At 36.5% G+C, this 16,822-nt stretch overlaps 1 protein-coding gene and 1 long non-coding RNA gene across 4 annotated transcripts in view; both read right to left on the reverse strand.

Moving 5' to 3' along the window:
* Nucleotides 1-16,822, reverse strand: part of LOC134487462 (uncharacterized) — a 312,713-nt gene that overhangs the window by 63,945 nt on the left and 231,946 nt on the right. The gene's annotated exons all lie outside the window — the stretch shown is intronic.
* The window catches only part of LRP5 (LDL receptor related protein 5), a 157,797-nt gene that overhangs the window by 63,945 nt on the left and 77,030 nt on the right, over nucleotides 1-16,822 (reverse strand). For all 3 annotated transcript variants that reach the window (XM_063289268.1, XM_063289265.1, XM_063289269.1), the window contains exons 6-7: nucleotides 2,692-3,088; nucleotides 2,058-2,229 (exon numbers count right to left, since the gene is read on the reverse strand). In XM_063289268.1, the coding sequence (XP_063145338.1) occupies nucleotides 2,058-2,229; nucleotides 2,692-3,088 (569 nt within the window). The remainder of the gene's footprint in view (nucleotides 1-2,057; nucleotides 2,230-2,691; nucleotides 3,089-16,822) is intronic.

The following is a 16,822-nucleotide window of genomic DNA, read 5'->3' on the forward strand; positions in this document are numbered from 1 at the left end:
GGGCGAAATTCTTCAAACCTGAGCTGGAGATTAAAAGTACTATTTTAAATATCATCTTTAACGTATGTAGAAATTACTTAGAAGAAAAATTATTTCTTTATGGAAGTCATTGTTTTGAAAGCCTTTTCTGACATAGAGCAAGGCTTTGTTTCCACAATATCCATCAAATGACTATATGGAGAAAAAGTAGGAAGAACCAAGTTGTCAGAAGTAGCAAATGAGTTTTGTTGGGTTTGCAGATAGAGGTGGAGGGCCTGACACTAATGACCTGTGTCATGCTTCACAGACACCGTTTAGCATGGCACAATACTTTAGAGAATGTCTGGGTGCAAATTCTGAATCCTTCAAGAAAGTAATCACAAAGCTTCTGAAGCTATAGGTGGGGAAAAAAGTGGTGATTCTGTATGTTCCATTTTATCTTTTAACTATATAGTTTTAAAGCAATTTAAATTAGAAAAAGATTTCTAAAAATAGACAAATAGGTCAACATTTTTTAATTATGCAATTACACACAATCATTAAGCAAATGTTGACAATACCAACCCATAAAACTGGTTTTTAAAGAGAGTTAGGCATTTTTGCAGGCAGATTGTCAACGACTCTTTGCTTCTCTCACCACTGGAACCTTGTAAGCCACATTAATTTGTTCCTGGAATGTAGTTTTCTGATGGAATCCTACATTTTCATTCAATTTATTTATGCCATTTACTTTGCATCAGCTGTATCTGTTGAATCCAATATTTTTATTTATTTATATATATCTGCTACATACATATATATCTGATATATATATATACACACACACACACACGCGCTACATTTTTTTTGCTCTCTCCCCTCTTCCCCCCACCTTTCAAATAAGCTGCCAAACCAACTCAGAAAAAACTTTTTTTTTTTTTTTTAAAGAACTGGGAACAATGTTACCACAGGGTGCCAAATTTGCAGTGAAAGCCCCAAAGGCTGTTGTCACGCAAGGTTTGACAAGGCTTGTCAAATGGTTTCTTTAGGATATAAACGGCTTGTGAAGTGACTGAGGCCTTTGTATTTACAGCTGAATGCTGCAGATGGGAACGTCTCTGCCAAGAAAGAATAACTGCTGTTTCTGCCATGTGAAGTTTTACACACATAATTAAGGAACACACTCCTATGTATGTAGTAGTATTTTCCTGCTTGGGAGTGGGGCTGGGTGGATTTCCCCCCCTCAAGGGAATCCTTGAGGAACAAAAAGGTTGGTTTTCTGAAACAATGGACAGCTAAAAATGCAACATGCGATTAATTGAAGCACAAACCTATTATACATTCTTCAACATTTTTGCCAAGGAAATAACACAGTGCTTAAGAAATATGGTTGGTAATCTGGGCACAGAGCAAACAATCACCTTGAGCATCCCCACCATAGATCTTGCCCAGCCACTTCAAATTCAATCAACACATTCTAAAAGTCCCTGGAGCATTTTAAAAATATGCTCTCTTAGAAGGCACGTTGTGGAAACAGCAAGAAGAGATACCTCATGCTCAAGATTAATACTTCCAACCTGAAGGCTTATATCATATATTTGCTGATTTTTTTTTTACTTTTATTGTATAAAGTCAGCAAGTCTTGAACTTACACAAAATACTTCCAACAGGATACATAAATTACCCAGACAGAATAAAGCTGCAATACAATTCTCTTCTGAGAATTCTGAAAGAGAATAGTATTTGTTTTAAATAATTTTCTCCACGTTTGTCATCTGGTAATGAATTCCAGAGCCAAATTTCAATAAATTGACTTATTTTAATAGCTCAGTTCTAATATTTCCTCTACTTCTTTGCCTCTGACAGTGCAGCTCTATGTTTGCCTGGACAAAAGGCACCCCTTGTTCTCAGACTAGTCAGGACAGGCCTGGCCTTTCAAAGTGAAATACAAACTCTCAAGCCCACTCCAGTTATGCTGGGGTTGTTGCTTTTTCCCCCCAGCCTTTTCAGAAACTATCTACTATGGTAATGTTTCCAAAGAGCCGGAAAAGAATCAAGATGTTTGCTCTGGGACAGTTACCTGGAAAATTCTCATTTACCTCAATTTTGTCAGTCTTTGCATCTCCCCAGTAAAGTTTGTTTTCCTCAAGATCCAGTGCCAAACCATTAGGCCATCCTAGAGAAGTATTCACCAGGACTTTCCTCTCAGACCCATCCAGATAAGCACACTCAATCTTCGGGCTTTCACCCCAGTCTGTCCAATACATATAACTGTTGTTGAAGGAAAAGAACAGCAGTGTTATTCTTAAGCACAGCTATTTTATCAAATATATTATTGCATTTTTAAGGTGCCTTTCAGCAAGAAGCTTTTCCATTAACTGGTACCAAGGGGAAGATTTTTTCAAAGATCTCAGAGTTCGTGAGATCCACAAAGGAGTCACAATATCATAAGGAATAACAACTTAAATGGGGAAGGAGAAATGAAATCTCACTGAAAAATCATGGACTTTGCTACCTAGAGGAGGCTGATGGTTGCACATTCCAAATTTATTAAATACCAATAAAAAGTATGGGTTGGGAAAACAGATTTCGTTACACTGACAAGCCATACTGGAACAACACGGTATGGTGAAACAGTTAACATTTTTAAAGTACCATGTTTCATAGCACAGAAATGAAAAGGCACAGCAACCATCATATTTTTAAGATTGAACAAATACTTGCAAGACTTACCCCATCACAGGATTGAGCACTATCGCTCTAGGCTCATCTAAGTTTTCTGATATAAGGATCTTTCTTGACGTCCCATTCAAACGTGTAACTTCAATCCGATCTGTGCCAGTATCAGTCCAATACAAATTCCTACCCACCCAATCTACTGCTATGCCATCAGGATGATTTATTTCTGTTGTTACTAGTGTCTGGGCTCCGGATCCATCAAGAAATGCCCGGCGAATGGCTCTGACATCATCATCTGTCCAGTATATGTAACCCTCAACAGGGTCATAGTCAATTGCAATAGCATGCCTAATATTGTCTATTTGCAGAATAACATCTGTGAAATCTGGCATGTCCAAGGAAATTCTTCGTAGATCTGTTCTTCTAGCAAGCAAGAGGACTTCCTCAGCACCTAGGAAAAAAGTTACTAAGAATAAGTTATTTCCTTTATTTAAGTTTCAGGGACATTTGCTTTTCAGAAGGCAAAGCAGCAATAATAGTAATAATAATAAAAAGTAAAATGTGAACAAATTTTGTTAAGCAAATTGTTATCTAATACTGTGCCTGGGCTCCCAGACTGTCAACTTGATTTGTACCACAAAGGCAAAATCGTTGCTTCTGAAATTCAATTCCTAGTTTTCCAGTTAACTCTGCCATTTTTGTACTAGCAGAAGGAAATTCATGGACTGCACAGAAAAATGCAAATCTGATGGTGAAGGAAGGTCACAGATTTTTCTCCAGTGGCAATAATGTTTTAGGGAGGATGTGGACAACAGAAATTTTGGTTCTACTCATATAGCTAGAAATATACATTCCCTAAGTAAAACTCCTATATGAAGACACTGCTGTTCTGGATTACAGTTTTTTTTTAAAAAAAAAAATACAAATGTTGAGCAAGATGAAACAAAATTAGAAAGCACCATTTTGAGATTGTTTTCTTCTATAAAATATTAGTTCCCCCTGCCTTGATCACACCCCAGAAGGATAATGTAATAGGTTAAAGAGTTGGACTATGACTGAGAAGAAAGCAGGATGTAAATATAACAAATAAATGATTTCATTTCTAATGAACAAATTAAAGGAAAACATCTAGACTTCATAGTTTGTCAACTCAGCAAACTATTTCAGTACAGTATAAAATTCAATGTGATTTTCATTCACTATGTAGCATCACTATCTAACAAATAAACCGAGACATTTATATTTAACATACGGCACATCATTTGATAAATTCAAATTGAGGTGGTCAAATACCAATCATAATACTAATTTACCCCTTGAGAAGCAATTTCCAGTGTAAATAATTTGTTTCCAATATCAACTTAACACTAACTGAAGATGCTAACTGCAATGTTTCCCAAATAGACTTGATCCTGGAGTTGGAAACAACCATTTTCAAACTAATGTTCCTTGGGACTTTTTTTCCATCTGAGATATCATGACAGCAAGCTTTTAAGTTCCTGATCTAACAGTTCATAGGAGCGGCCATATCAATCCCCATCACCAATTGCAATGCATATCCAATTATGGAAGATGAAACAGGCAAATTCAGCAATCATATTTATATGTCCAAAAAGCAACACAGGATTGGGCAAGATAACTGAGAAGATGAACTGGAAAAGAGAGGTGCACACACAGAACCGCTTGACGATTCAATCTGTTGGTGGAATTGCAATGTAAGATGTAGCAGATACTTCTGGGATGGTCATCTAGGACATGAATTCAAATGCTCCTTTTCTGTCCTTTCTTCTGTGGAATTGCTACACGGTAGATGATGCCTCCACGGAGGTTGTGAGCTATGAGGATGAAAAGCCATTACTTTACTTTTTGCAGGTCCACCTAAAGTCAAGTGGCCAAAATAACACTCTGAGGCAGCAAGTTCTTTAAAAATACTATATGCATCGTTCCCAATGGCTGTGTTCTCTGTGCATGATGCAAACATCTAATGCCTTCAGTCCTTGTATCTTTTACTGTATTTCTCCTTCTAACTAAATCCTAAACAGTAGTCATATAAGACAGAAACTTCTGTTTATGAGAACAAGCAGAACTGTGCATAATATTTCACTGTAGATTTTCATAAAAGCATTGATATTAGCTATTGTAATCCTAATTATTTCCCTAAAAACATATGAAAATTGGGTTTTTTTAAGTGCCATGTGTCAAGATGACATCTTCACTGGAATACTGACCATGGCCAAGATCTCAGAGGACAGGAAGAAACTAGCAGACAAAACTAAGCTTAAAATATTGAACAAAGTTGCAGAGTACTGCTAAAACTAAGATCAAAACCCAATTTCATTCTAGATAATTGCTTGCATTTGATTATTCAGGCGAATTGGCTATGTATCTGAATTTCCTCTCGCACTCCCTAAATTTTGACAACCTAGAATATTAGAGAACTCATAAGTTTAATGACATTTGAATTGTACTAAATATTCTATTATTAAAGCAAATTAAACAATACTATTTTAAACAGTGCGAAAGTAGGAGCTGAAACTATTATGTAGCTTATTAGGCAAGGCTTGTTCTTATTAAAATATAAATAAATAAAATGGGAAAATGGTTTCAAGGAATAGTTTTAAAATGTTTGTCTTTCTTGCTAGTACTGGGCATGAATATTCACAGTGAAAGGATTTTTATGAACCTAAGGGAAAATATTACTGCTATGTGAGAAAAGCATCTTCATAAAGTATTTTCAGAACCTGCTCTTCAAAGTGTCAGAGTACTGTGCCCTCTCAAAAGCTTGGCCTTGTTCCGGCATCTTTAGACTTTTCATGGCTGATTTTACTTGTCCTCATTTCATGCACCCATTCCAGGTAGGTTCCAGCCAACATCCTCTTTAAATGCACAAGGAAAGGATTAGCTAGATCCTGGCCAGTTCTCACTTTTCCAAGCAACACTTCAGAACCACCTGTCCTTTTCTTTATTCTCTGTATGCATGAACCTCTGTTTCATGATACAAGATTTCCTTTCCTTGCATTAATATCCATACTTACTACTTTGCTTTTTTTTTATGATTTGTTAAATAATTTATATTAGTCTGGACCATAGGAAAGGACTGACCTGAATTTAACTCTTCAAGGTGCAACTTATTGAGTGAGTGTTCTATAGTTAACATCAGGTTAATATTTAACCATCAACAATTGTGAACTTAACTGCTCTTTTCCCTACTCTGAAGCCTCTTAACTGGTTGCCAGAAAGCTGCTCTGTTGGGTTATAGCTGTCCTTACCATGACAGACAATACATTTCAGAGCACAGGGAGAGATTTCACATTTGAATATATCTGAAGGAGGTATGAATTGCAAGCAAGAACCACCTCTGCTTCTCTCTTCCTGCCTAATTCTGGTTCTCCTGCTCCTTGTTTACTAATTATTCTACTTACAGGAGAGTATTAAAAATGCAATTTATCTAACTGCAGATTTGGACTAGTACAGTCCACTTTCTTCAAGACTCAGCTATCTCATTATGTTCCATGGATAGATCAGACCTCAGCCCATGACTCCATATTCCCTCTTTTGGGGGAGATGGGCGGTGGCTAAATTTGAGCAATCCATCAATCAATCAATAAAATATTCATAAGAGAAATGGAAAAAGAATCTTGGTCTGGATCCAAAGGACTGCTTTTTACTGCACTACATAACTTTTTAGCAAGCCACTGTCTTCTGCAATAGTTTCATGAGCAATTCAAGTGAAACACTCTTATCATCAATAAAGTTTATTAATGATAGTTGCATGTAGCATTTCAGTTTCAGTTTCCCAAGGACAGTTTGAAGGGTACAAGATTGTGAACAGGACCGTCAACAGGGTACTTGTCTGCAGCATCTTGAAGGTGTGTCTTTTCCTGGGATTACCTGCCAGATTGTTTCTAGGAAAGGGTGCAGCTACGTTACAACATTTTTAATAGTAATTTTATTAAACATTACAAGTAAAAGATAAGAACTAACATAAACTAAAAAGAAAGAAAATAGAAAGAAAAAATAGAAAGTGCTGGACAGAAGGGGAAAAAAAGGAAAAAAGAAAAAATAAGAATATAGTAAAGAAAATACATAAAGAAATGACTCCCTCCTTCATAACAACAAGTATAAACATTTTTAGTAACTTATCACCTTCTCTTAAAATACAACAAATGATCTCTTCTTTCCATATCTCATCTTTTATCTAGACACAAATCTTTAAAGACCTGTTCAGCACTGGTCAGCAAAAGTCCATTAAGGGTTACCAGAGATAACATCATATCTATTTTAAGCTTGATCAAACAAACCAATTTTATATTCCTTCCTTTCACTTTTAACAATCTTGATCTTTCATCCCTTCAAAAACTATCCTAAAACTTGATTTCTCATTTTCTTTGTCCCTTCTCACAAAATTCTTCAAAGCTTTAACAAGCTTCTTTTGTAAATCCAATATAGGAAAGTTATCCAGGTCACTCTTTTGGTTTGTTATTTGTATGTGTCATGAGTAAGGATGGCGAGCAGGGGGCTCCCATCCAGTCAAGCGCATGCGTAGCACTGATGAATTGTTCAGCCATTCAAAGAGACACAGATCGGGACCGCCTTAACCCTTGGGGGTTATATGTCTGGGTTTTCCCCACGCTTCTTCAGTTTGTTAGGATTCCTGTTAAGTACTAGCAATAAATATTAGAGACCAGTTCCTTGTCTCAGTGTGTTTCCTGGTTGTTAGGACAGTATGTATAACCTTTTTAATTATTAAGAAATCAGCCAGTTTCTTTTGTATGTCCAGTGTGACATCGTTTTCCATATCATTCTTGTAGCCTGTCATTTTTAAATCCACTTTCAAATCAGTCTCAGTCGTGTCCAGTAAAACTTGTTCTTCTTCCATAGCATCTTTTAAACACAGTCTATCTATAATGGCAGACATTTTTAAAATTAACGTCTTGGTCCATTGTTCACAAATATCCTTCAATACATCCAATGTTAAAGTATTTTGCTCCATTCTGTATTAGTAAATCAAATTTAAGTGTTCTTCTCCTTTAGCTGTAATCTAGTTCCTTCAGGTCCCCTCTAGTGTCCAACCCTCTAAGTCCCATCCTATCTTCTTCTCCTTTTTTTTTTTTTTGAGAATTCAAAACAACAGCATTTTCCCATAGGGAGGATTCTTATAATTAATTTCACAATCTTATTTCAAATCCATCTGGATCCTTAGTGCAATTGTAACTTTCCAAAATCAATGTTTTAATTACCCTTTTGCTGTTTATTCCAAAAGAATTTTTCAAAAAATCCTTAAACCTGTATTTAGAACTTCTTTCGCTAAGAATTGAAGGAGACTTACCCAGTGCTCTAAAACTTGCCATTGCAAAGGTTCCTAATAGCTAAAAAGCGGTTAAGAAGCAATTTCCAAAAGTGATTAAGAAATGAAGCTTGGCCAACCTGTGTCCACATAGGCTACATTACAGCTGTGAGCTTGGTTGGAATCCCTCAACTCATGAGCCAACCACAAACACCTCAGTTTCTGCAGTCTACTCACAAGAAGCAGCTGTCTGGAGTACATGTGGGCAATCTCATGATCTCTCCTTTTTCTGGAGAGATTTCACCGGCCAGAATTCACTGTCTGGCCATCAAGCTCTGCTGCAATGCCATCCCCGCTTCTTCAGGGATATCTAGTTTGCCATGAATCCTCATCAGAAGTTAAGTGAAACACACTTGAAGTACCTAAACTTTGAACTGGAGCGAGAACAATCCATACTTGGCTGTTCAAACTCTTCTTTTACCACTTCTCCTTAAGGTAGGAGATGGAAATGACCACAAGAGAGCAACAGAACCAGCAGCTGCCTTAAAAGCACTTTTCCTAAATCCCCCAAAACACTGGCTGTGGGGCATTAACAAGAAAGGGTTAAGCAGCAAGAAGCACAAGCAAAAACTGTCAGAAAAGACAGGTTCTCTCTTTCTTTCCTTCTTTCTTTTTACAGAATCCTGTATAGTGTGCATATTTACATACAATGACATTATTATCCTTTGGCTTTATTTTGTTCTTCTGAAGCCTGTAAACTACTTAGTGAGTTTGTCATATTGGCAGGATATATATTCAGTCTCCATATTGGCAGGATATATATTCAGTCTGCGTTTTCAACTTCCCATCCCCACCCCAAAATACTGCCTTTTGGCACTCTGAAATCACTATGGCAGCTTGACAATAATTAAAAATTGGTTATGAAACAATAACAAATCACACAAATAAACTGCCCAGAAATTAAACACCAAAAGATAATCAGCAGAATTCCATGGGAAATTATCTTCCTTCTCTTCTGCTTGACAACCCCATGGGCTACTATCAAACAAAACTGTAAAAGAACCTTCCTATGCATAAGCCTTATAAATGTGTTAAACTTCATTTTCCTTAATTTCCAACCAGCTTGTCCATGAGTTGTTCAAGGGCCAAGAGGGAGGTCTGGCAGGAGGGGGAAGAGATTTAAAAAGCATCCAGTGGACCCTGATGAACTGCCCCAACCACCAACAAACTGAAGCCCCCATCTCATGGCCATACATTTGCCCCAGGATTACCCAGAAGTGGATTCTGAACGAAGGAAACATGGGTCAGAGTACAGACCTAACTGCTAGTTAAGAAATGTGTACAATACTCTTTAAAATGCAATGGAGGAATGTGCAATTTATAGCCCACATACCAGATAACGGCTGCCAAGTTCCTTTTACAGACCCTGGGCTGTCTGCCCTGCCTAAAATATCTCCCGGCTGTGCCATGGCCACCTAAGCTCTCTAAAGTTGAGCATAATCTCATAACTTTGTGAAGTCCAGGTGGCTCAACCAAACCAACAACAGGCACCACTGTTGCTATGACAGAGAGACATCAAGACCTCAGAAGGAGAAACACAACTGTCCTGAGCAGCTCATGAAGTACTGGAAAATTGTTTCTCTATACAACAGAATGACTTATGCTGCAAGCTTTGAGGAATGGGTACCACTTCTCCCTCCCTCTAAACACCAAAAGTGTAGTTTGGAGGAAAAATACTTTTCAGATGCAAGCACTGGATACAAGAATATATGGATATCTGTTTAGGTTTTTCAGTGGACCAGACAGGTGGTGCTTCATTTAACTATGGGTACCAGAATGGCTCAACTAAATACATGTCCAACACCAGGGGACAGCTCAGTCTTTTTGATGTATATAAATCAAAAAGGGGAAAGCAAGCAGTATGTCAACTCTTCAGTTAGGTTTTCTTTTTAATGATTCTATATTTATGCCCCATGGTATTTAAATGATGACCTTGCCTTGCTAAGAGCCAGAAGGTACTGTTACACCATTTGCAAGTGATTAAATGCTGGCATAGCTGTTGTACATACATTAGGTTTCATTTGAATAGGGTGTGGGGCATGTTTCCACACAATCAGATCTAACTCACCCATCATACTAAGCCATGATTTGCTAAGCAAGGGTTTGCCGAACACACAACTGACTAGATTCACACAGTATTAGCTAATCATCCTTCCAGCCAAGCTCAACTCCTGGTTACTTGTCAATGTAGACTTTATGGCCACAAGATGGCCTAGCCTACAGTCTGGGACTGCCTAGCTTTCCAAGGCCAGTTGGGTCCTGTAATTAACCCAAAGCCAAACACACTACATTATTAATCTGTAAACCCAGCTCTAGTGTCTTAAAAATGATTAATCTTTTTTTAAGATTAACTGTTGTTAATCAGTTTTCACTGAACACAAATTTAGCTAAGAAAATGGTGGCAAAAGGGAGAGGATATATGAAATGAATAAATACTATCCTCTTGAGCTAAATAATCACTTCCAGGAGAGTTGTTTGTGTACAGAAAGCTTCCAACAACATCCTACGCTACAAAAATCACAGCAAGTATAACAACAGTTTCTCAATGTTATTTAAACATCTATATAAGGCTAAGCACCTGAAGAATGAGAGCTGAAGACTGCTTTCACCTATTTTTAATGATGAAATAATTTCTATCTGAAAGGGCTTGTGGAGTGGCTACAAACATACAGATACCATTCATAACTATAACCATAGGGATTGAATTTATTTAACAAACTTTTTAAAGTGCCAAATTGCACAAGACATACTAATGAACAATTCAAAGACTGTTATCACTTTCCTTGAAAAACACTACAGAGTACAGAGTACTTTCAGCACTAAAAAGAAGGGGGGGTATTAACAGGACATGCATCTGCAAATAGTACACACCTGGGGCCTGACTCTTCCTGAACTCAGACAGCTGGGCCAGGCTACTCTTGCACTCAGTACTGTTCTCTAAGGCAACAGTGGACACATGCTGCCTCCAGTATTAATGTCGTAAGTTACGCTGCAAAAAGAAGACATGACTTCCCCATATCCCATCAAGATAGGAGTTGCAAAGTTTCCCATGGGAAAAAAAGAAGGAAAGGAAAGGAAAAAGAACTGAACTGCCCAAAACACAGGGGGGAAAAATTCCTAAAATGACATCCTTTCCGTGCTTCCTATAAGAATTTAAACTCACCACTGACCATGTACTTCACACCATACATATCAAACATAAGTATTTTCAAAACCATAGTATGGTAACACTACAGCCTTTGTTGACTACCAGAGCGGGAATTCACTCTTGAGTTCATATTCCAACCTGACCTGTTAATAAATTCCAAAACTTTGATGTGATATATATTTTCCTCATTTTTAAAGCACCGCATTCTTTGCAGCAGGAGAAATTTCTAGCTTGCTGAGAACTCTGGGTGTGCAATGCGAACAAACACCTGGAGGGTTAGAGGAAGCTCCCATATTCACAGACATTTACAGGCAAGGGGAGGTGGAGTTCATAGCCTGACACAACTGAGATAGTACAACTAAGGTTAACTATTCAAAACCCAACGTCACAAAGTCACTGCATACAAAATTGCCATAAAAGATTACCCACACCGTATTCTACAAGCAATATAAGCAGCCATTCCTCAGATGGCATCCAGAAGGAAAAAATAATAAATCTCTCAAAGTTGAGGTTCACCAGTCAATCTTACTTGGTCCAGGAAAATTCCTTCTTCAGCCAGCAATGGAATCTAAAGCACTATTTAAGGCAGCACGTATATTCTTACTGGCTTAAAAAAAAAAGTCTGTCTACATCAGCCAACAACTATTTGCCCAAAAGAGGGGGGGAGGGGGAAGGAATATATATGACTCATTCAACCAGCAAGGAAAATTATGTAATTTCATTACCTTTAAAAAGGGAAAGTAATTTCCCTCAATCAAATAATAATTTTTAGTAGTACAACCCCTTTTCCACTTTACCTGACATTACCATATTGCCTTATTTTCTTTTTCCACTCCCCAAAGCTTTACATATCTTTTGACAATACTCATGTCCATAGAAGCTTATGCTTTTTAATTAGTAGCATGTAGGAACACCTGCTAGCTGTAACTGGATTTGAAAGGAAAACTGGCCACAGTGTATTAGTGTTGGTCTAGTTATCCTCAACCCCTGAACGCTATGTTCTCATGTTGTAGTTAATGAGAAGCTATGTAGAGAGCAGACTAGAGATGCTGAGGGAGTATGGTATGCAGGACTCTGTGTGCAAAGGTTTATAACCAAGGTAGTATTCTATGAGTTTTAAATTACTATGCTAGTAATACTGCCTTCCAAGATTGCTGCTTTGCACCCCTATGATTAAAAAATCATCTTTCTACTCTGGAAATGGCAGCTGCAATCTATTGGCAAAATTAACTCTAATCAGAACTGAGAGCAGCAAAGACGACCAGCTCTACAAGAGCCGTTTGTCATTCTCCCTTTTGCGCTCTCTCTGTTTGACAAGTGACAAGAGATCTATAGTACAGTAACAAATGCTCCAGTTTATTCATCCAACCTAAACAAATGTAGACAGCCCTGCTTGCTTGTACTAATCCAGAAAATGCAACACTATTCCTTTCTCATTAGTCCGTCTACTCATCAGACTGTAACAATGGTGTATTGTGGGTATTTCTTTATCTCCTTCTCTTCCCCCCACCCCCCAATACAAAGAGGACTAACTTTTTACAGCCATCATTTTACTGGTAATGCCTTGGGAAGGAGAACAGGTTTAGCAAAGTCTAAAACTGGCAAATGCCACTACCATTGCTACCTTTAGAAAGCAAATGGCTAATCTGACTGTAAAGTTATAGTCTATTAGCCTTTTCAATACTGAACCACACCCTGATTTATATTAACAGAAAATCAATTTTTAAAAGCCATAATTACATGAGCCTGAATTGCCTGAAAGGTTTCCTTCCAAAGGTACTAGAGAGAAAATATTGCTGTAGATCTGAGAACTGGGAAAAAATTATAATGCTAGTTATTCTGGCCAACGACGCAAACAGAGACAACTGGACAGAGTGGTGTTTGATATTAACAAATCATTTATATTACACCAATTGTTCATACTCAGCTTTGCACAGAGGAAACATAGTAACAGGATCACTGTAGAAAGTTTTATTTCACCAGAATCAACATTATATATGCCACTACTACAATGTTTATCAGAAAAATTAAATGCCAACGAATACTGCCGTTAAAAAACAACAACATTCAAGTTGAAGTTACTTTGTTCCACACTTCAAGAAACCCAAATATTATGATCCCATCTGATACTCTTGGGGAAAAACTTCATATGCATATTTATAATCATATATTTGTATATTTGGCTATTTGTATTTGTATTTTTGTATGTTTGTGGTTTTAATGTTAATTTTATTGTAAACCGCCCCAAGTCCCCCTTTTCGGAGGAGATGGGTGGTGATAAAATTTGAAAAATAAATAAATAATCCAATAGATAACCAAGACAACTGTTACTAAAAGATAATGCCCTATATTAACTGAGGGGAAATTTTAAAATTTTGTAAAGGCTTTAAATAGGATTTTTAAAAAAATTATAATGTTAAACAGTTCCATCTAGTTGGAAAAATGAGCAAGCATTTTATAAACCAACTACTCGATATTTATTTATACACAAGTGTATTCAGCTTAATTGGAGATGTATGGAGTATATATGTTTGTTTCTGTATGAGTCCCTAGCCATTTAATGCACATTTTTATTTCTATTGCATTTTGTGGTGGAAAACATAAATAATCTGGTCAGCCTGGTTAATTCACATTGTAACTCCCAATTCAAATAGTTGCTGCTTTTCTTTTGGGAAAAGTTACATACACCTCACAATTACATATATTGCATTTTACAGTTAACTGATGGCTAATATATAGCTGCTTTACCATATACTATCACTAATGGAATTGTGTTCTCAATAATTATATGGTATTCTGTAATTTACATCTATAAATTTATAGTATAGTTACACCTTCATATTAGTGAAGTAAAAAAAAGTAGAAGTTAAGAATAGCAGTATCTCAGTTTAACAGGAGAAAATATCACATAGATTCTATTCTATACTGCAGGTATAATAAAATGCACTATACTACATTGTAATCCAAATAAGAACTTTGAGGGAGACTTTAAAATCAGGAGAAATGGTTTTAAGGAGGAAATAATTCTCTCACAATCAAGCCTCTTGGTTGGCAGCTCTGCATTTAAAATTTAAAAAAGTACATCATGGTTGTTAATGACCTGTTTTCTATCTAGATGCACCCAAAATCAGTATAAGGAACAATGTAGGTATATTAATCTGAAGAACCCAATTCCTGAGGAAATCTTGAAGTGGATATACTAATGCAAGTTACATTCCTCCTGAGTAATAAATTAAGTCCTTGGCCACCAATGAGTTAATTAATAAGGCAGGGAATCAAAGCACATGGATGTTGGCATAAGGCAGAGAACCACAAAAGATGCAGAGCTTGGGAAAGAAATAATCCATAAAAGTGAACCAAAAAGCCACATATTCTTATGCAAAACCAGACTTCCTGTTCCCATCCCACTTTCCACCCTTTGGATATAAAGGGCCTGAAAGAATGTCTAGCTCAACAATAGAAAGGTGCAAATACCACATAAACAGTCACTCATTTCTGTGCCCTTAGCCAAAGTACTAAATGCCCACTGGGGCTATTTCCCATTGCCAGAAACACAAGGTCAATATGAGTATTCTGAAAAGCTTGTTCTGAGCATTCATCAAGGGTTTCTAAAGCTGTGAAAAGAGGGGCTTTTTTTAAAGGGGAGGAAAAAAAACCTGTTCTTTCAATACCTTAGGAGGCACATCAATTATACAATTGCAGCAGACAGAATAATTTAAAAAAAAAAAAACCGGTCTTGCTTTCTTCCAGATACAAATTCAATTCCTAGCATTGTACACATCCACATGAAACAAGAAGAACAAGTAGTGGAGTTGAGAGGAGGCAGAAAAGAAATGTGGGTGATGGCCATCATAATTTGGTACCCAAAGATCTCTAGACTAACTGCTTCTATAGGATTTGTTGTTCTTAAATGTTTCATGGCTAGATTCTATAGCATAATAATGTTAAACAAGTGAAGTATAAACAACGTAATTAAAATTTCTTTTATATAATCAAATGGCCTACAATAAAGGTACATATTTTAGTAATGATACGTCTTCTATCACCATTTTCCATCTTTGTTTTTAGAAGACAAAATCACATGTTTGAAACATTTCAAATTTAAAAAGAAATCTAATATAAACTAATACAAAGATCTTTGTTTGGAATTTTCCGAAATACTTGAGAACTCTCTTATGGATATATAAAAACTGGGCAGCCCAGACATTATGAAGAGGTGACATTATGATGTAATTCCATCCTCAGAATATCTTTGGCTAAGGTCATTCATAATGTTACCCCAGGATTTGCTTTAGCCATAACTTGTTATATAAACAAGAATCAATCTTGCGGATGAGCAAAGTAATCATGACTTATGTATATGGTGACTTCCTGATATTCTCTATTCTACCATCACTCAAAAGATAAAACAGATCGGGACATGTTGGGTTCTAGGTTCAGACATACCATACCACGAATATAAAAAATTAAGATTTATAAATCAAATTACCAAGGTTTCAAATTGTGGTAGTTGCAAAAAAAAAAAAAAAAACCAACCCTCTGTTGGAGCAGTTTCACTCATCATGTTAAACGACAACCAAACTATAATAATTTTTCATTTTGGGCAAACTCTGCCAATATGCTCTTTACTTCTCTAAGATAACTTATGTAAGTAAAATAATAATTTCTTTAACTTGCAATAAAGATACATTAAACATAATGTTAAAAAATAAACACCAATTTAAGTAAGAAATGGCTTGTAATTACATCCACTCTGCCCATCAAGAAATCCTTACCATATCTAAATACTGCCCTTTTCCAATTCCTATAATTCATTTTTAAACTGTTCCAATTTAAATAATACATGTATTTCAAAATAAGTACAAGACGGTCAGATTTTCTATACTTAACAATATTCATCTCTACAAGTTCAGATCTGTTCTTTATTTGTCTCCAATATAGTAAACTTCTTATTGGCAGCAATTAGATGCATGAGGCAGAAAATCCAATTACACCTGTACATTATGATGAAAATTAAATGATGTCTGTGCTTGTGAAATTTGTTGGGATGTTCTCACTGTTCTAAATATGGTACTATACTTTTATAGTGCATTTTACATGTGTGTCTCATCTATATAAAAATGTATGAAAGCTGGCCATGTAATAAAAATGTAATTTATTTTTCATGCCCTTTAATAACATTCCAAATTTGCGCCCTTTAATGTATAGGTACTTATTTATAACCACAGTGATGCCAAAATGATAAAATGTGCATTGTGGTGCAAGCTCCCCACTTTCATAAATGTGTTGCATTGCTGCATGCAAATATTTATGGGGTAGTTTGCAGAATAAAGTCGCAATGCACATTTCATCACTTCCTCCGTTTATTCTCTTCTCTCCTCACACGCATACCTATGCTTCAGCAAACGCTTAAGTTTGTGGGGGAGGGAAGAAAACTGAAGAGAGCTAAAGCAACTAAAACAGTGTATTATGTGGCAGGGGAAAAAAACCACAAGTTAAATATAAGGCGTTACAAGATGCGAAGGAATGAGGAGGATTGGGTCTACCTGGTTTGAAATTGTATTTTGCAGCTTGCTGTTTGGGTGGATGAAACAGTGGGTGCTGCTGAGAAATAGAAGGCTCTTGGAGTGAGAAGGACACGACCTGAGATTTGGGTGGCATGGATATTTGTGGTACAATAAAGTCAAGGT

This window comes from Candoia aspera, chromosome 1 (assembly GCF_035149785.1).
Source record: "Candoia aspera isolate rCanAsp1 chromosome 1, rCanAsp1.hap2, whole genome shotgun sequence".
NCBI lineage: Eukaryota > Metazoa > Chordata > Lepidosauria > Squamata > Boidae > Candoia > Candoia aspera.